Source organism: Cannabis sativa, unplaced genomic scaffold (assembly GCF_029168945.1).
Source record: "Cannabis sativa cultivar Pink pepper isolate KNU-18-1 unplaced genomic scaffold, ASM2916894v1 Contig3, whole genome shotgun sequence".
Taxonomy (NCBI): Eukaryota; Viridiplantae; Streptophyta; class Magnoliopsida; order Rosales; family Cannabaceae; genus Cannabis; species Cannabis sativa.
Genome location: NW_026870039.1, coordinates 5,674,794 through 5,695,773, shown reverse-complemented (window position 1 = coordinate 5,695,773; position 20,980 = coordinate 5,674,794). Strand labels below are relative to the sequence as shown.

General features: G+C 33.0%; 1 protein-coding gene across 1 annotated transcript; it reads right to left on the bottom strand.

Annotated features, from left to right (window-relative positions):
* Positions 1 to 18,273: 18,273 nt before the first annotated feature.
* LOC133033301 (aquaporin PIP2-7) lies at positions 18,274 to 19,832 on the bottom strand. Its single transcript, XM_061108017.1, has 4 exons — positions 19,356 to 19,832; positions 18,958 to 19,253; positions 18,694 to 18,834; positions 18,274 to 18,591 (listed from the first exon to the last, which is right to left on the bottom strand). The coding sequence occupies exons 1-4, from the start codon at positions 19,648 to 19,650 to the stop codon at positions 18,472 to 18,474; spliced, it is 852 nt and encodes a 283-aa protein (XP_060964000.1). The 5' UTR covers positions 19,651 to 19,832; the 3' UTR covers positions 18,274 to 18,471.
* Positions 19,833 to 20,980: the final 1,148 nt, after the last annotated feature.

The window sequence follows — 20,980 nt, the reverse complement described above, 5'->3', positions numbered from 1 at the left end:
ATCACATTAGGATTATAACAATGGATAACTAATGATGTGTCTATATGGTGGAACATATAGAGCATTCTATATACTGGGAGTGCAATTCTAAGTTCTATGCGTGGATTCAACGAAGAATTAATAAGTTAGTGAATTTTAGTGCTAAATTCTTGATCTACTTATTGGAAGCTCGGTTATATAGACCCATGGTCCCCCCACTAGTTGAGATAATATTGCTTGTAAGACTCATGTAATTGGTTTTGATTAATCAATTATAATTCTCAAATTAGACTATGTCTATTTGTGAATTTTTCACTAAGTAAGGGCGAAATTGTAAAGAAAGAGTTTATAGGGGCATATTTGTTAATTATGATACTTTGTATGGTTCAATTAATGAATATGATAAATGACAATATTATTTAATAATTATTTATAGTTATTAAATAGTTAGAATTGGCATTTAAATGGTTGAATTAGAAAATTGGCGTTTTTGAGAAAATCAGATGCAGAAAAGATAAAACTGCAAAATTGCAAAAAGTGAGGCCCAAATCCACTTGTATTGGGCCAGCCACTTTTGTAGGAAATTTAAACTGATTTTTTCATTATTTTAATGCCAAATAATTCAAACCTAACCCTAGTGGAATGCTATAAATAGATAGTGAAGGCTTCAGGAAAAAACACACTTAAATTTTCTATTTTTCCTTCAGAGAAAAACCTGAGCCTTCTCTCTCCCTATCTTTAGCTGTCACTTCTTCTCTTCCCTCTTGAGAATTTCGAAATCCTTAGTGATTACAGTAGTGCCCACACACATCAAGTGATACCTCAATCATAGTGAGGAAGATCGTGAAGAAAGATCATCAAAGAAAGGAGTTTCGGCATCAAAGATTCAGAGAAAGAGATCCGGGTTCGGATATTGATAATGCTCGCTACGTAAAGGAATCAAGGGCTAGATATCTGAACGGAAGGAGTCATTATATTCCGCTGCACCCAATGTAAGGTTTCTTAAACTTTATATGTGTTTAATTTATCGTTTTAGAAAGTTCATATTTAGGATGTTAATAAACATACTTGTGAGTAGATCTAAGATCCTGGTAAAATAAATTTCCAACAACTGGCCTCAGAGCCATGGTAATTGATTTACTTACATGTAATTTGGACTTTAAAACGATTGTTTGTATGTTCTTTGGATGGTATCATGTTGTATTGAGTGTTATTTGATGATTGATTGATGATTGTGAAATTTTCGTGAAAAATAATTGTTATTTCGGTTCTGGCATTATTTTTATTGGATAGTATGGAAAAAATTAAGCAAGTTAGCCTTTTACAGAACTCAATTTGGATTTTATTTGAATTAGTTATGATTTTTTGAAGATTTGACAAAATCTCATCTTGATAGTTTCGCGATCGCAGAACTGTCCGTACAGTTTCGAATTTTTTCAATTTTCTTCAATTTTTCATACTTTTTCATGGAATTAACTTCCAATTTTTTGTATGGTTTTGTATATATACTATTACTATTCCTAATTCAATTCTAATTATCATTTTGAATTAATTTAAATTTTTTTTAATTTAATTCAAGATATTAGTGTAATTTGAATTTGAATAGAATTAGTATTTATCTTTTTGCTTAAAAATCTATCTTATTTTTAAATTTGATTATATATTTTTTAATTTTAAGGTCAGATATTTTAAGATATTTATAATATCTTTTAAAGATATTTATAATATCTTTTAAGATATTTTAAAAATATCTTATCTTTTAAGATTTTTTAATTAAATCTTTTTAGATATTTTGACCATATTTAAATTTAAAATAAGATATTTATAATCATGTAATTTTAAATAGATATAAGATATTTTGCTAATTTTTTAAATTTTGTTATTTTATTTATTTAAATTACATTTAAAAATTTGAAAAAGATATTTATTTATCTTTTCTAATTTTTTATTTAATTTTTATTTATAAAATAACATTTAAAATTTAAAAGTAGTTAGCAAATTTTTGAAATGATATTTAGGTTGGTTGAAACCTAATTTTTCAAAAATTGTAGGTTTAATTTTAAAATTTTTTTTAAATTTCGAATTTTTTTTTAATTTTTTAAAAATTTTCGAAATTTTTTATTTTTTTTTATTTAATTAATTATTTTCGAAATTAAATATTTATTTAAAATTAAATAAATCCTACATCCAACTATCCAGCTAACCTTGTTGCAGGAGTATGTGTTTTAGCTTATGTGTAAGTTTTTAAAACCTATTATTACTTGATTGCAAATAGCCATGGTTACTTTTTGCCAGATCTAATGATCTGATGGCTCCCTTGGTCAAGATAATAATTTGTAACAGGTATATTTACAATCTTCTTTCATCTGTGTATGACCTAGCAACATGATAGGACCCATCCAAAGTGTGCCTGTGTGAGCCTATGTGTTTAATTTTATTATAGATGCATATAGGTTAATGTTGCTAAATAAAATGTCATAGTCATTGATAGATTTTATTTAGGCCCATTTAGTTTTGGGCTTATTCAATTAATAACGTTGTTCTTATTAAGGTTAAATTCCTCTCTTTTGGGCCTTGTGTGAGAGTTGGGAGCCATAGAAGTGGGTACGACATACCGAACCCAAAGACTCCCTCACACAAACCACCCCAATTGTGAAGGCCCATTTGCTCGATTTGAATGATCGTACTAGGTTAATTAAACTAGTTTAACCTAATAAAATTGATTAGCAACATAATTAATTTCATTTATTTTGAAATTAATTTAAGAAAAATATAGTTTAAGGAATTTTATATTCTAAGCTAAACTATATGTATTTTCTTGTATTTAATTAAATATAGAATTATAACCATCTAGATTCTTTCTGGAACTTAATTTAAATTTTTCATTAAATATTCTTATTTAAGTTGATATTTAGTTATCTACAACTAACCAACTTAAATCTGAATATCTTTTGAATTTCAAATTTCAAAATTAAGTTGAGGAATTTTAGGCATTGGTTATTAAGATTCTTAAGATATTTTTTAAGTTAATATCTTTTCGAATATTAACTTAAAATGGAATATTTTTGAATTAAGTGGTTACAACTTAATTTTTTGATATTTAATTAAATTTAAATTTGAAAATATTTAAGTTCTAGATTTTTTCTAGTATAACTTAAATTAGATATTTTTTTCAAATTTTGTGGAAAAGATACTTAGTCAAATAAGATATTTTCTAGATAGTTATTTCTAGACTACTTATTATTTCTAATATTAAATAGGAAAATATTATACATTGTGAAATTAATTATTTAAATAATTAATTTTGGTACAATTTATTTTAAGTATATTTTTCCTAGTATTAAACTAGAGATTAATAATTAAGTCTTCTCTACACTTAATTATTTATTTCTTGAATTTAATACATTTAATTAATTTGAAAAATTAAATATCTAAGTTGATTTTCATCATGATACTTAAATATTTCTTTTTCATGACATTTAATTAAATAGAAAATTATTTTTAGTTGAAATTTATTTTTTCAACTAAATTTAAATAATTTTCAAAATATATTTTTTTCTTTATTTTATTAATCAATTTTCGAAATTGCATTTCTTAAATGCTAGAATTTCGAATTTTATCTTGAAAAATAGATTAAGTTGTAAATTAATTATTTATTTTAATTAATTCTTGGATCAACTTAAATCAATGATTTTTTCATTTATTGATTAATTTAAAATAAATTGAATTAAAGTATATTATTAGAAATTGAATTAATTAGTCAAAGGAAAATCTAGATAGGTGATATTTTTGCTTGAAGTATTTTTCTAGTGTATTTAATTAAATAGAAAATTAATATTTAAGTTGATTTTTATCATCATACTTAAATATTTGTAATTTTTCTTATATATTTAATTAAATAGGAAAATTATATTTTTTGTTGTAAATTAATTTTATTAATTAATTTTGGGCCAACATTAAATTAGAATAATTTTTCCAGGATTAATTTTTTTTATTTTAACATGCATTTTCGAAAATTGTATTCTTAAATACTTTAATTTTTCGAAATGCAATATATATTTATAGAAAATTAAATTTGAGTTGTAAATTAATTTATATTAATTTTGTAACAACTTAAATTGAATATTTTTCTAAATATTTATTGGAAATTATTACTAAGATGGAAATAATTCATGTTATTTTTATATCCATCTAAGTAAAATTTATAAATATTAAATTAAAATTTATATTTAGAATTTTTCATTCTAAATTGGAAATTTAAAATAAATATATATTTAAAATAAATAAATTAAATAAAGAGAATCAAAGAAAATACAACTCACTTTAAATAATGAGCTTGATTATTATTAAGATATTCGATCTCCATTGTTGGTCTTACAAAAGTTAAATGTTTTCAATATAACCTCGAGACGCTAGACTTCGTCCCCCTATGGATGGTTATTCGTTGAACGCATTTAACACCGTAAGATTTCATTTGATAAGTGTTTTGTAAGTTTTCGTCTCTATTAGACTCTCCCCTACGGTGACTACTTAGAGATAAACTTATGAAACATGAAACAATGGTAGAGGCTCATGAAATGAGAATAACCTTGACTCTCGCCTACCGGGACAACGTTGGATTCTTATTTTGATCGAATAAAAGGTTGCTAGAATGGTTTCTATTTTAGATGAGCTGACAACTCTATTCAATAAATGATGCTTTGACTCTCGCCTCTTAGGGACCTTTGTATCAGTTTGTTGAAAACCTTGGAAATTATTTAGGATTGTATGTTTTAGTATTTTCACTAGTCATTCCTACTTGCTATATGTTTATAATTTCTGAATGTGTATGAAATTATATTGAACCATGTTATTTTCTGTTATTAAGTTGTAGTTTAATTTCGAATCTTCATTGTTGGTCTAACATGTTTGTTTTTCTAATGAGATAAATCCCTAATGGATTTTCACCATTAGACATACATAATAGTGTAAGATCTCGAAAGATAAGTATTGTATATGCGACATCTAACTGTTCATCAATTGATGACACCTTAGACTAGTATTTTTACGATATGAAACAAGAAGATTACATAAATAAGATTACTTTGTCTTTCGCTAATCGAAGCATCGTTGGATTCTTATTTATAAACGAAATTATCCTAATTCCTCTTAGCTTATTCATTTCGAATTAGCTCAATAATATATCATTGGATGAATGGTCTATAAATCATTTCATGTCATTATATTTTCTCTTAAGAAATTAAATGACGCATATGATTATAATCCCGAAATTCTATTCCCAATTGATATAAATCCTCAATCTTAGAAATCTCCTACTTGTATGGGCAAATCTGACTTAGAGTTTGTATTAGTAGTGCTTGTCCAAGATAGAATTACTCATTATATTTGGTATAAATTTAAGTTTTTGACTTTAATTTTAGATTCCAAATAGAAATTTTCTTAAATTTCTAATTCCAGAATACAATACAGTTACACTTTCTCAAGTGTTTAATATCCATCTTCTATTAATGGATTAAAAACCGTATGGAATATGAGTTAGGTATTCGTGACCAGGATCCAGTTGCAGTATTCTAAGAACTCTTTGATGTAACTAAACCTATGTCATCATAGACACTACCACTTTCTTTTAATCTATGGCATTTGTATCTTGTTCATAGTGGATTTGACAAGATCAATCTTTGCAAAGAGTTAATATGCCTATATCCACTGAAAGTAGTTCATCTCATTCGCAGATGGATGTACATTCAGGGGTGGATATGAGTTTTTCGTTGTATTCTTAAAACGATAACTCTAGATTATACCTTTTAGCAAAGAAATTTGAAATGTTTGAAAAATTTCATTAATTTCTAGCAATGGTTAAAACCATTAAGGTAAGTGGTTAAAGATCTTGCGAACTGATAGGGGTGGAGAAATAGATAGTAGATATGCAGTTCAAAGATCATTAAATTGATTTTTGAATTATATCCAAACTTACCTCCCCAGAAATTTCGAGTTGCATGTTGATGATTAGTTACTAGTCGTTGCCTAATTCCTTCTATGGTAATACAATTTCAGAATGATGTAATGGTTGTATACTTAATGTAAATCATTACTAGATTCATGGATGACCTAATCAAAATCTTAAGAAAAGCTAGAACCATTAACCATGGTTTGTTAGCTATTCTAAGTGATTAGGGGTGGACCATCCCATTGTCAATAGATAAGAAAGTGTTTGTTCAAACAAATACTACTTTTCTAAGATAATGACTAAGTCTGAAAACAAGTAGCAAATAAAGGAGATATTTTTCTTGATTCCAAAAGTGTTCTATCATCTTATATAACATATGATGATCCCACCGCCTCTCGTTGTCTTGTCACAACCGAAGAGATCAATACCATTTAATTTTCTTAGACATAATTCACGGTGCCTTGTCGTAGTGGGAGAGTTTCTAGGAACTCACCTTCTTATGACTTGGGAGACACTAGTGATTTAAATCCATTGTGAGTTTAAACAAGTAATGGATTGTCAAGATAAGAAACTAAGAAGAAAGCCGATAGAACTATGGTTTAATCCATTCACATGGAATAACCTAAAGTTTTCTATTACAAGGACATAAAAGGAAATTTTAGTTAATAAGTCTATTCTATAGACTTAACAAAACTTCCTGTTCCTAGTATTATAGGTTTGAGTTTATCTAAACCTATGGCTTGTGGTATACCCGGTAATTACTTACTCTAATGCAAGCAACTTACTTTAGTAAGATGTCAAGCATTTTCTTTCTAATGGCAATCTATAGAAGCTTCACAACTTCTTAGGCATAGATTTTATCTAAGGAAAAGTCTCAACTATTCCAGAAAAGATAAAGCCATGAAAGAATTTCTTATATCAACAGTGAGAGGTCTTAGATATGCTTTTGTATGCCTTAGACCAGACGCCTGTTGTTGAGTGGGAGTAATGAGTAGGTATCAGATTAATCTAGGAGAAGAACATTGGAAGACAATCAAGTAAATTTTAAGATTAAGAAGAGGAACTATATGTTAGTCTATAAGGGTGTGATTAAAACTCTTAGACTACACCATATCAGATTTCGAAATTTGCCTATGTGCTAGTAAATATTTCTGATAAGATGGTGATTACTCTGGGGGTGGAATAATGATTTTGGAGAAGTGTAAAAACCTATCTGAAGTCTCTAGGTCTACCGAGAGAGACCGAATGTTAAAGCCGGCAGAAAGGTACTTATTCAGTCTAAGGAAAGTTCTATACATTTTTGGCATCATTCCAAATTGCCTTAAACTACTAGTGTTAATTTCCTGATTAACCAAAAGTAGTTGCCAAAAGTATAGAATCCAGTATCCCAAGAGAGTAGACATATAGAGAGGAATTTCACATTATCAATGATTTTGTGATTAAAGGAAGAGTAATGGTGGAGAAAAGGTTGTGGTTAATTCAACCTTTCAGATCCTATTACGAGGAGTTTACTACTACTACACTTGATTTGTATATCAAGGTGTTGAGATTATTTGAAACGCACTTTTTGTTTTATATTAGTGCAAGTGGGAGTTTGTTGGGTTTTATGCCCTAAATAAAACTCATTTCAATATAATCAGATTTACTTATTAATATAGATCAGAAATAACATTTAATGTTGCATGGTTCACATGATTTATTTCATGATTATATGTACATAATGTATAAATTCATCTGAAACCCTTTTCACATACTTGATCCTGTTTATTGTGTCGTCAACACATTGGAAAGTAAACATGACTATGTGAATAAAGTTTCCTAGATTTATCAGACATAGGGTTTTACTGATATGATAATCTACAACAAGAGTTTACTTGTATTTGGAGAAATACTATGTTCTTTCCAGAGCATTGGTTAAAGTAAAGCTCAGGTTGGATGCATGGAGTATGCATCGGAAGGGACCGATATTGAACTTTGACTTAGATTTATTAAACTTACCGTAATATCTATTCAAGTCAATATCGCCTAGTTGATCCTAGATCAAATGATCTTAATCCTGTTATGATTAGGCTCAATCTTGAAAGGCTATTCGTGTTCTTTGATTTGTTAGTTAAGCCTACTTTTAGGTCAGGGTGATACGTACATTTTGGGAACACGGTAGTGCAATTGAGTGGGAGCGCTATCATAAAAATGGAATCTATAGCTTCTATCTGGCGAATAGTAAGCAAAGGATGATCTCCTTCGAGCTTGACCAAACGAACATAAATGGTGGAGTACTCATTTCACATAAGCTGAAATATCATTTATACGGGGTCAAGTGTTTTAAGGAATAAATACATTGTAGGGTGTAACGGTAATTTAATCCCTTTACAGTGTAGATCATTCATATAGAGGGTCATTGATCACATTAGGATTATAACAATGGATAACTAATGATGTGTCTATATGGTGGAACATATAGAGCATTCTATATACTGGGAGTGCAATTCTAAGTTCTATGCGTGGATTCAACGAAGAATTAATAAGTTAGTGAATTTTAGTGCTAAATTCTTGATCTACTTATTGGAAGCTCGGTTATATAGACCCATGGTCCCCCCACTAGTTGAGATAATATTGCTTGTAAGACTCATGTAATTGGTTTTGATTAATCAATTATAATTCTCAAATTAGACTATGTCTATTTGTGAATTTTTCACTAAGTAAGGGCGAAATTGTAAAGAAAGAGTTTATAGGGGCATATTTGTTAATTATGATACTTTGTATGGTTCAATTAATGAATATGATAAATGACAATATTATTTAATAATTATTTATAGTTATTAAATAGTTAGAATTGGCATTTAAATGGTTGAATTAGAAAATTGGCGTTTTTGAGAAAATCGTATGCGTAAAAGATAAAACTGCAAAATTGCAAAAAGTGAGGCCCAAATCCACTTGTATTGGGCCAGCCACTTTTGTAGGAAATTTAAACTGATTTTTTCATTATTTTAATGCCAAATAATTCAAACCTAACCCTAGTGGAATGCTATAAATAGATAGTGAAGGCTTCAGGAAAAAACACACTTAAATTTTCTATTTTTCCTTCAGAGAAAAACCTGAGCCTTCTCTCTCCCTATCTTTAGCTGTCACTTCTTCTCTTCCCTCTTGAGAATTTCGAAATCCTTAGTGATTACAGTAGTGCCCACACACATCAAGTGATACCTCAATCATAGTGAGGAAGATCGTGAAGAAAGATCATCAGCAAAGGAGTTTCAGCATCAAAGATTCAGAGAAAGAGATCCAGGTTCAGATATTGATAATGCTCTGCTACAGAAAGGAATCAAGGGCTAGATATCTGAACGGAAGGAGTCATTATATTCCGCTGCACCCAATGTAAGGTTTCTTAAACTTTATATGTGTTTAATTTATCGTTTTAGAAAGTTCATATTTAGGATGTTAATAAACATACTTGTGAGTAGATCTAAGATCCTGGTAAAATAAATTTCCAACAGAAACCTAGTCAATGGAGCTCAAAACCCCCAATATCTGGACCAAACGTGATCAACTTCTTCTATCTTGGCTAAGATCCTCTGTGACCGAAGGCATTCTTGCTGCAGTTGCCTCTTACACCACTTCATCCCAGCTATGGCGTGCCCTTGAACAACGTTTCACAAGCCACTCTCGTGCCCGATTACTCCAACTAAAAGGTCAATTCTCTCATGTTCGTAAGGGTTCTCTAACCATTTCTGATTATGTGGACAAAGTCCAGTCGCTTTTTGACTCTATTATCACTGCTAGTTCTTCTATTTCGGATCAAGACTTAATCCTTCAATTGATGAATGGTTTGGGTCCTGAATACGATTCCGTTGTCTCGGGTATCACTTCTCGAAGTGATGATTTAACCATTGAAGAAGTGCAAGCACTTCTAATGGCTCATGAGAGTCGTCTTGATCATCACAACGCTGTTACCGATCTGACCTTAAAGATGCAAGCCAATCTTGCCTATGGCTCACAAAAACATGGTCCATCTCGCCAATTTCAACCTGCTGCAAGAGGTTTCGCACCAGAAAATTCTTTTAGACCTATTGGCCGAGGAAATGGCAGAGGTTTTCCTTCCAACTCACACCTCATATGTCAACTTTGCTTAAAAAGTGGCCATACAGCAGCTATATGTCACTATAGATCTGATAAGAACTGGGTTACCCCCAAACATAATGCCAATACTCCTCGGGCTTATCTCACTGAAGTGGAAAATGATCAAGACTCTACCAGCTACTCCCCTCAAGTTCTTCCAGATTTTGGTGACGATTTTGGGTGGTTTGTCGACACCGGGGCTACCAATCATGTTACCAACACTCAAGACAACCTTGACACTGCTATAGTCTACAATGGAAATGATACATTGGTTGTAGGTAATGGTAAGAAATTGGCTATTTCTCACATAGGCTCTACTTCCTTACCCTCTTCCTCTCATACCTCTCTTCATCTAAATTCGATCCTTACTGTTCCCTCTATGAAGAAAAACTTGATCAGTGTTTCTCAATTGACTAATGAAAATAATGTTTTTTTTGAATTTCATAAAAACATTTGTTTTGTCAAGGACAAGATCACTGGCCAAGTTCTGCTGAGAGGGAGGCTTAAAGAGGGTCTCTACTTACTGGGAGAAAGTTCTTCAACCTCAAAACCACCATTACAATGCAATCTTGCTTTTATGCCATCTGATGTGGCTACTGCCTCTTGTAATTTTCATACTGATAGTAATAGTATCAGTTCTTGTAATGACTTTACAAGTAATAAAAATCACTCTTTTTCCACTAAATGACTATTTGCAATCCCTCTGTTTTTACTTCCTCACTTAGTAAAGATGTTAATTCTTGGCATTGCAAGCTCGGGCACCCTGGTGCTCAAACTTTAGCCAAACTATTACCTCAGCTACCCCATACTAGCACTCTCAAAGACCTCAAATTTTGCAACTCTTGTCAATTAGGCAAAAGCCACACTCTCCCATTTCCTATTTCCCAAAGTCGAGCCACTCAACCTCTTGCACTTATTCACACTGATCTTTGGGGCCCCTCCCATGATCTTTCTATTGATGGTTATAAGTACTATGTTCACTTTCTTGATGACTATAGCAAGTACACTTGGATCTTTCCTTTAACTTTACGATCCCAAGCCTTTGAGGTGTTCATAAAATGGAAAGCCTTGGTTGAAAAGCAATTTAATCTACCCATTAAGTCTGTACAAACTGATTGGGGAGGTGAATATCGACCTTTTAAACGATTTCTTGAAGATCAAGGGATCCATTTTCAACATCCATGTCCCCACACTCATGAACAAAATGGGAGGGCTGAGAGGAAACATAGACACATTAATGAAATCGGTCTTACTTTATTGGCACAAGCTGGTTTGGGAATGAACTATTGGTGGCATGCTTTTAGTTGTGCTGTTTTCACCATCAACCAATTACCAACAAGAATTCTCAATTGGTCCTCTCCTCTTGAAACACTCTTTCACAATAAGCCCAATTACTCTATCCTCGAGACATTTGGTTGTGCATGCTTTCCACATTTGAGGCCATACAACAAACATAAGTTGGATTTTAGAACACAACAATGTCTCTTTTTGGGCTATTCGTCTCATCACAAAGGATACATATGCCAAGCACCAGAGGGAAGAATTTATATAGCTCGGAATGTAATTTTTAATGAAGCACACTTCCCTGGTACACAACCTGCATCAGTACCATCACCTGCTGCACCAAATCAGGTACATTCTTCCCCATATTTGCCTATTTTTGTTCCCAATATTGGTACACAATCTCACCCAGCTGTTGCTTCTGTTCCTGATGTTGGTGTTTCCAATGCTGAGGATGCTGCTGTACCACTTATGGGTGCTGGTGGTGTAACACCTGCCCTTGCTGCTGGTGCAACAAATGCTGCTGCAACTGATGCAACACCAGCTGCTGGTGCACCTGTTGTCACTGCTACCAGTTTAAATTCTCCAACAGCTGCTGATGCCCCACCGGTTGTAGCTACTGGAGCCTCTTCAGTTGTCATTCCTGGTACTCATAATAATATGCAAGCTGCACCATTCCCCCCCCCCCCCAACCAGAAAATCAACCATCCAGCAGCCTATCTCCTACCCGTACCTCAGTAACCACACAACAGCCTGCTTCTCATATACCTTCATCCACCAATATCCACCCAATGCAAACAAGATCAAAGAGTGGTATTCACAAACCCAAAGCCTATCTTGCCACAAGACACCCCCTACCCGAATCACTCTTACCAACTGAACCAAGAAACATCAAAGAAGCCCTTAAAAACCCCAAATGGCTTGCTGCTATGACAACTGAATTTCAGGCTCTCAAGAGATAAGGAACTTGGACATTAGTTCCATACCATCCATCAATGCATGCCATTGATAACAAGTGGGTGCACAGAATAAAGTTGAATGCTGATGGCTCTTTGGACAAATACAAGTCACGGTTGGTTGCTAAAGGGTATCTTCAAACTCCGGGAATTGATTATGAAGATACCTTCAGTCCGGTTGTCAAACCAACCACAGTTCGCATTGTCTTAAGCATTGATGTCTCCTCCAATTGGCCAGTGAAACAACTAGATGCCAGCAATGCTTTTCTCTATGGCAATCTTGAAAAAACAATGTTTATGAAATAACCTCAAGGTTTTGAGGATCCTGACCATCCCACTCACGTTTTCCATCTTCACAAGGCATTATATGGACTGAAACAAGCCCCTCGGGCATGGAATGGCCGACTCAAAACCACACTACTTCAATGGGGTTTTCAAGCTTCAAGGTCTGATAATAGCTTATTCATCTATGGCTCGGGCAACTCATTGGTTTACCTATTGGTGTACGTTGATGATATATTAATCACAGGACCGAATTCTTCCTTAATCTCCAAACTCATCTCTGATCTGAACAGGGAGTTTTCCCTCAAAGACATGGGATCGGTCCATTATTTTTTGGGGGTAGAGATACATAGAGATCATACCGGTATGTATCTTACTCAAAGCAAATATATCACGGACATTCTCACTCGACTACACATGGAAGGAGCCAAGTCATGTCCTAATCCTACAAGCTCTACAACCAAGCTTAGTCTCACTGATGGAGAACCTTTCGAAGATATCACTTTGTACCGAAGTACTATGGGGGCTTTACAATACCTCAGCCTTACAAGACCAGATGTTGCATACATTATTAATAAACTAAGTCAATTTCTTCATGCTCCCACCACCAAGCATTGGGAAGCATGTAAGCGGCTGCTACGGTATCTCAAAGGGACGATAACTGATGGTTTATGGCTCTCACCATCCGATTCAATGACACTTCATGGCTATAGTGACGCTGATTGGGCGAGTTGCTTGGATGATCGTCGTTCCACAAGAGGCTATGTCATGTTCTTGCGCAATAATCTAATATCCTGGTCTGCTAAAAAGCAACAGGTGGTTGCTCGATCTTCTACTGAAAGTGAATTCCGCGCCTTAGCCAATGCAGCTGCTGAAATAAAGTGGATTACTTCCTTGCTGTCCGAGCTACAGGTTTCCATTATCCCACCACCGGTTCTATGGGTTGATAATCAAAGTGCAACATCACTTGCCGCGAATCCTGTGTTTCATGCTCGAAGCAAACACATTGAAATTGATTTGCATTTCGTCCGCGATCAAATCCTTGCACGACAACTTTCAGTTCGTTATGTCCCTTCATTAGATCAAGTTGTCGATGCTTTGACTAAACCATTTTCTACAGATCGATTCCTGTACTTAAAGAACAAACTTCACTTAGCTACTTCCAAGTTTCGTTTGAGGGGGGATATAAACCCATGAACTAACTAGTTAGTTAAAACGGTTATAGTCAGTAGTTAAATGTAGTTTGTTATAAATTCTGTTAGGCATTTTTCTTGTGTATCTGAATGTACTCTACACTATAAATAAAGAGTTCAAAGCCAACTGTTTTGGTTGAGATTTCTTGGCATTTTACATTTCTGTTTCTCTTTCTTTTCCTCTTCTCTGTTTTCTCTGGTTTGTACCACTGGTGTGTACCAATTCTCCAATCTGCCATTACAAGCTTTTACAGAATCATACGATTTTTTTTATAAGACAAAACTTAAAGATCTCACAAAATAATAAAAATTCAATGAAAAAATTATTAGATGCCATCTTATCACTTTTAAATTCTCTTTTATATAAATTTATATAAATATATTGATAGGAGAGAGAAGAAAAAAATAATATTAAAATATTAAATGAAGAAGCATTTTACTCTTCTCTACATGTAGTTATGAATTTCTTAGTTGTTGTGCATCTTTATTTTATATATTAATATGAAGAAGATGGTGAAATATGTTTTTAAACTAGGGTAAATGCACCTTTTTCAAAAAAAAAAAAAAATACTAGGTTAAATACAATTTTAGATCTGTGTTTTGTAAAAGTTAATGATTGGACTCTCTCTTTTGTTAAATGATAAATTGGACTTTGTATTTTTTAAATAGTACTAAATTGTACCTTCAACTGATTTTTTGTCAAAATAAAACTTAATAACTCGATTTAGAGGTGTTATGATAAAAATAATTACATTTTCTGCATTTATTCTTGTTAGAATTATCCTAAATTAAAAAAATATTAAAAATTGAGTTCAGAATCCTATTTGTACAATTTTAAAAAATACAATGTTCATTTTGTCATTTAACAAAGCAAGAGTTCAATCGATAACTTTTGCAAAACATAAAGTCCAAAATAGTATTAACCCTTTAAACTATTCTTTATATTTTCTTTATTATTTTATAGGTATAATGCATTTTGGATAGCCTGTTGGGAGTACTCCTAGTATATTGTATGATATATTGATAAGGGGTCCAAACTTTTATTTCGTCTTTGGCCCCCAATTCTCCCTCTCTCATTCTTGTGAAACAAAGGAATTCATAAATCCCTCTTCCTCCACCCCTCTCTTTCCACCCTTCTATCCCCTCTACCAAACATAGGGTTAATCCCTCCAATTTTGGAAATATTTACAAAAATAAATAAATAAAATTAGTTCCATCCTTCTATCCCCTCTACAAAACATAGTTTAAAAGGTCATGATGCAAAATGGCCCTAAATCTAACAATTAAGTTAATAAATGTCTCTTTTTATAAAAACATTAACAAAATGTCCATCCTGTTAAAAGTTTGACGATGATGAAATTACAATTATAACCTTGAATAATTAAGTGTTTGGTATAGTTATTTTGCACACTAGTATATCATTTTTATGTGCAATTATATATTAAAAAAAACTGAAAGGTAGTTTTTTAGTTTAAGATTGTAGTATATTATTTTAATGTGCTATGGTATATAATGAACGAAAGACGAAAATTTAAAAATGTGGAATATTAATATAAGTTTGAGGTATAATTATATTTCACTAAGAAATATTGTCTTTATGTTCATTAGTATATCATGAAGGAAAGAAAAAGAAAAAAAAAATATGTGGAATATTAAATTAAGTTTTTGGTATGTATATATTTTTTCCACTATAGTAGTGGTATATTAATTTTTCACTATAGTATTTATACTTATGATTGCAGAATATAGTTTTTATATGCTATTGTGTATCGTAGAAAAAAAAAATCATTTAATAGTATATCAGTTTAAGTTTATGGTATGGGAAATTTGAAAAACTATCCATAAAACACTCTTAAATTATTTCCCTAAATCTATATCTATTAAAATTGCCCATTTATGACTACATTTAATTTTTCCCCATAATACCCCTCCCATTTGAAAAACAAATCCCATTTAATTGCCCATATGGATATGTATATCATATGCAAACTACCCACCTAAGACAGCTAATCACAAGCAGTACTAGAGACGACCACCCACCACGCACGACCATGGCTTCATTACCCGACCACACCCGGCCACCGACGACCACCCACCACCACTGACAGCAGGCCCCGACGACGCACGACCATCACCCGCAGTCGCGAATATGTCGAAGGTTAGTTTTTCCTCGGTCAGTTTTGGGTTTTTTCAAATCTGAGGTTGAAGACATCGGACCTCCTATTGGTCCGATGCCCTCCGATGGGGTTGTGGGTTGGGTTCGATGGTCATTCTCGTGGGGTTGGGGTCCGATGGGGTATGTGGGTTGGGTCCGATGGGTGGGGGTCCGATGGGTTATGTGGGTTGGGTCCGATGGTGTTGTGGGTTGAAGTTTGAGATTGAAGGTTATGTGGGTCGGGGCGGTGGGAGTCGTCTCGGTCGGATCGGGGCTGTGGGTCTCCGTTGGAGTCGTCTCGGTCGGAAGAGGGGGTTGTCTCGTGGTCGGAGTGGGGGTGAGGGGGTTGGGTCGTCTCGTGGTCAGAGTGGGGGTGAGGGGGTTGAGGGTTCGGTTGGGTCGAGGGTTATTCTTGAGTTTTTTATAAAAGTGTCATATATGTTTTATTTTAAAATGTATTGATTTAAGAATAAAATATTAGCATTCAAAAAAAAAAAGAATAAAATATTAGGGTTTTTAAAGTATAGTTTTTCAAATTTTCCTATTCATATTGGTCTAAGGTATATCATTTGTATGTGATATTGGTATATCGTGAAAGATAGAAAGAAAAAAAAAACTATTAATTATTAATTTAAGTTTTTAGTATTTTTTTTGTACGGTATATCTTTATTATGTGCTATGAGATATTAATAAATAAATAGAGTGATATATTCTTTTTATTTGCTATGGTATATCATGAAAGAAAGAGAAAAAAAAACTTGTGAAAGTTTCTTTAAGTTTCTTTTATATATTTATTTGACTATAGAATTGGTGTGGTATATTCATATTACTCTAAGGTATAATATTTATATGTTATATTATATATCATAAAGAAAAGAAATAAAAATAAAATTAAAAGAATACATAGTATTTGTATGTTATATTCTTATTACTCTAAGGTATTTTTATAATACATTTTATATAATGAATGATATTTTAGGTATTAAAAAGTAAAAAAATGACATTTGTTTAATTATTTGAAAAAAAAAAACATTAACTATCACTAAAGTTAAAAATAGGATTATTTACTAACATTTCTCTAGTTTTAATCCCTTCAATTTTAGAAAGATTTACAAAAATAAATAAATAAATAAAATAAAATTAGTTTTTTTTTTAAGTATAAAATAAAATTAGTTAAATACAATAATTATCCCTCTAAAAGCTAATAAATATTTATGTTTAAAAACAATATGTAGCTTTACTAATCAATTTTATATTCATTCTTCCAACTTCACTTCTAATAACAAAGGAGAGTAACTATCATTTCCATCCTTTCTAAACATCTTCATCCATTCTACTCTTATTCCTGCCAAACATAACCTTATAGTTATTTTGCAACTTTTTTCACTATTATTTCATATATGTCTATGTTACCAAGCAAACTTATATTCAACTTATTATTAACATCATATTGCGTACTATAACCTAATTTATCTATCGAATGTGAGTGCGTAGTATTGCTATAAAGCAAGTCATAAGTAATACAACAAAATGAAAGGATGAGTACTACCGAGCATTATAAATTTATATTTAGAAGTGTAAAGATACATAGAAAACTAAACACTTATAACTTTATAATTAACAAGTTTGATATGATGGTGGCACCAACCCTTGCAATACTTTGATTAGCTTTAATTATGCCCTTAAAAAAGAGACCCTGCCCCCCATGATTCTAATTGCTAGGTTTGGAGTTTTGGACCACCAATACCCACACATTACCTTTTCCAATTTTGAAAAGACTCCAAAACTACTCTCAGTACTCAATACTCCTCTTACCTTTCTCTCCCCAATCCATTCACTTAATTAATTGTTAATATCATTATTTTTAAATAAAGTTGTAAATTTTAAGATTCAGTGGATAAAAGCAGTGAACCAGACCTATCAAGCTTCACCCACCCATGTGAGGCAATGACAAACAGACGGGCAAGCACACTGCCTGTACGACACGTGTCTAGTGTTCAATAATTTCACAGCACAGGATTCCTATCATGTCTACTTCATCTCTCTCTCTACCTTTCTCAGCTTTCTTTCTTCTTTTTACTTTTTCGTTCTAACTTTGGACTCTTGTTTTGAAATTAAACTAAAATAAGAAAAAACACTTGTTAAATATGTTTTGCCAGTTTTTGAAGGAAATACCTTTCCAGATGGATCGAGACTTAACAGCTGGGTTACATTATTAATTTGTGAAAAACGACAAAATTAAATAACACTCTGAAACACAATAAATTACTTTGTTTGCTTTCTGGGAAATAGGGAGTATAATTAGCCAAGAGATAAATATTAATTAAATGGATAATATATAATATGAGAAGAAGAACAAGAAGAGAATAAAAAGAACACTTCTTCTGATCACCACTACTCATGAACAAATAATACACAGGTTCACAAGCTAACAAAAAAAAAAGGTTTTAAAATATGAAAGATGATACCGAAAAAAAAAAAAAGTAAAAAATTAAAAATTAAACATTGATCAACCTCTCATACACACAACCAAACAAAATAATTATGAATTTAATAATTAATTTTCTAGTTGGTAGCGTTGCTACGGAATGATCCCAAAGCTTTAATGGCAGCTGCCCTCAGTATGTACTGGTGGTACGCCGCGGCGGCCAAAGCTCCGATGAATGGTCCGACCCAGAAAATCCACTGCTCAAAACAAAACAAGAACCCATGTATCAAAACACTGAAAAATATTATAACATATTCAGATCTTTAAAATACAAATATTGGTTTAAATAATATCCTTACGTGGTCATCCCATGACTTTTCGCTGTTGTAGATAACGGCGGCACCGAAGCTACGAGCTGGGTTGATACCGGTACCGGTGATGGGGATGGTAGCCAAGTGAACCATGAAAACGGCAAACCCAATAGGAAGAGGGGCCAAGACCTGATGTTTATTATTGTAATTAGTTAGTTAATTACTTGTTCACAAGTGAAGATTTCACCATGCAAGGGACATTGAAAGAAAAAGAAAAAGAAAAGACATGAAGGGAGGAGAAGATGAACATACGGGGATGTGGGAGTCACGTGCACTTCTCTTGGGGTCAGTTGCTGAGAAAACGGTGTAGACAAGAACGAAGGTACCGATGATCTCAGCACCAAGGGCGGTACCAGTGTTGTAACCGGGGGCAACGGTGTTTGCTCCACCACCGAATTTGTTGTAGTCATGCTTCATGAAGGCCTTTACAAGCCCAACACCACAGACGGCTCCCAAGCTCTGAGCGATCATGTAGAACACGGCTCGGAGCAATGAAACCTTTCTGGCCAAGAACAAACCGAAGGTCACAGCAGGGTTGATGTGACCACCTGTAGAGAACCAACAAAAAATTCCCATTTCAATAAAGCTGGTAAGAAAACGATACCGTTTGTTGAAATTTCACACTGAGTTAAAAGTGTTTAACTCCATACCAGAGATTCCGGCAGTGCAGTAAACGAGGACGAAGATCATGCCGCCGAAGGCCCATGCGATACCCAATAAGCCAACACCACCGCAATGGTCATTCTCGCTTTGCTTCTTGTAGCCTATGACAGTGGCGACGGTGATGTAGAGGAAGAGGAGGGTGGCAATGAACTCGGCGATGAGAGCTCTGTAGAAGGACCAGAGCTTGAGCTCACCAAAATCAAAGAGTGGAGCTGGTGGTGGGTCAACATAGTCTTTCCCATGGTGGTGAGTCTGACCCTCTTCACTTACTTCTTTCGACATTGTTTTGTCTTTAGTTCAAAATCGCTTCAAGTTCTGAAACTGGGAGAGAGCTCTAGGGTTTGAGCGAGTGTGATGTTAGAACGAGGAAGATGATAGAGAAAATGGTGCATTTAATGGATTATGCAAGGGTATTTTCGGAATCAAATTATTTTTGTTTAGAGAGACTGCTGTAGTGGGTACCAAAACGACCAGCGAGACCATGTGAGGGAGGGAGTAATCCTCTGTGGTGGGGTACACAGATGTGTTACGTAGGGCTGGGCTGCCAACCTGGCCTCCAACTCATCAAATCCACCTCTTGCACAACGGTTACCTTTACCTGCTCTCACTTTCCAACCCTTCTCTCTCATCAACTTTAACTTTCTGAATTTCCAATAATGCCCTTTCTTTATATTTACTCTCTCATTCTCAATCTCTAATCAACCATTGAGCCCTGTGAAAAAAATAATAAATGACATATTTTACTAATAATTTATCACATGAAATAATCAGATATATCTACCTATCAATGCTATCACCCATTTAGTGAGATTAACTTTAATCAAAAGTGTACTTATAGATAATATACATATATCCAATTGGTAAAATAAAGTGTAATAAGAATTAATTTACTTATAACATCTCATGTAATTAGGTGATGCATTGTTAGATTATGGCGCACTTTGCATAAATTTTTTTTTTTTGTTTTTGGAAACAGAATATATTGTAACAAGAAAAATAAGAGATGAGTATAGGTTACAATATATCAAGATTTGGAATATTACCATTCCAAATAACCCCTCTCAATAGCTAACTTATGGGAAACAACATTAAATTGTCTAGATACATGATGAACAATAATTGTAGGAAAGTTAGAGAGAATGGACACAATTTGACTAACCAAGTCTAAAAGAGCAGACTTGTCTTTCCATTTATGTTTAACTTTACCAATTAACACTTTATAATCACTCTCAACAACACTCAAAGGAAACTTAGCAGCCGTACACCAGTTGAGAGTCGAAACCAAGGCTTTTGCTTCAGCCAAAAGAGGAGACAAGTTACCATTCAATGGAGAAGACAAAGCTGCAACAACCTCTCCTCTAAAATTTCTGACTGTTGCCCCAATCCCTATTTTACTTCTGCTATTATCCATGGCAGCATCCACGCTTAGCTTATAATAACCTGGTGCAAGGGTATTACCATCAACTGGACTGAAACCAGCTTGAGTTACATCCATACTAGAAATTATATCCTGAACTAATTGATTTGCAATATGATCCTGAGCATCATCATAGTCTTGTAACAAAGCCCCAACTTGAAACTCAGTAGAAGAAATTATAGTCTTTTTGTCAAA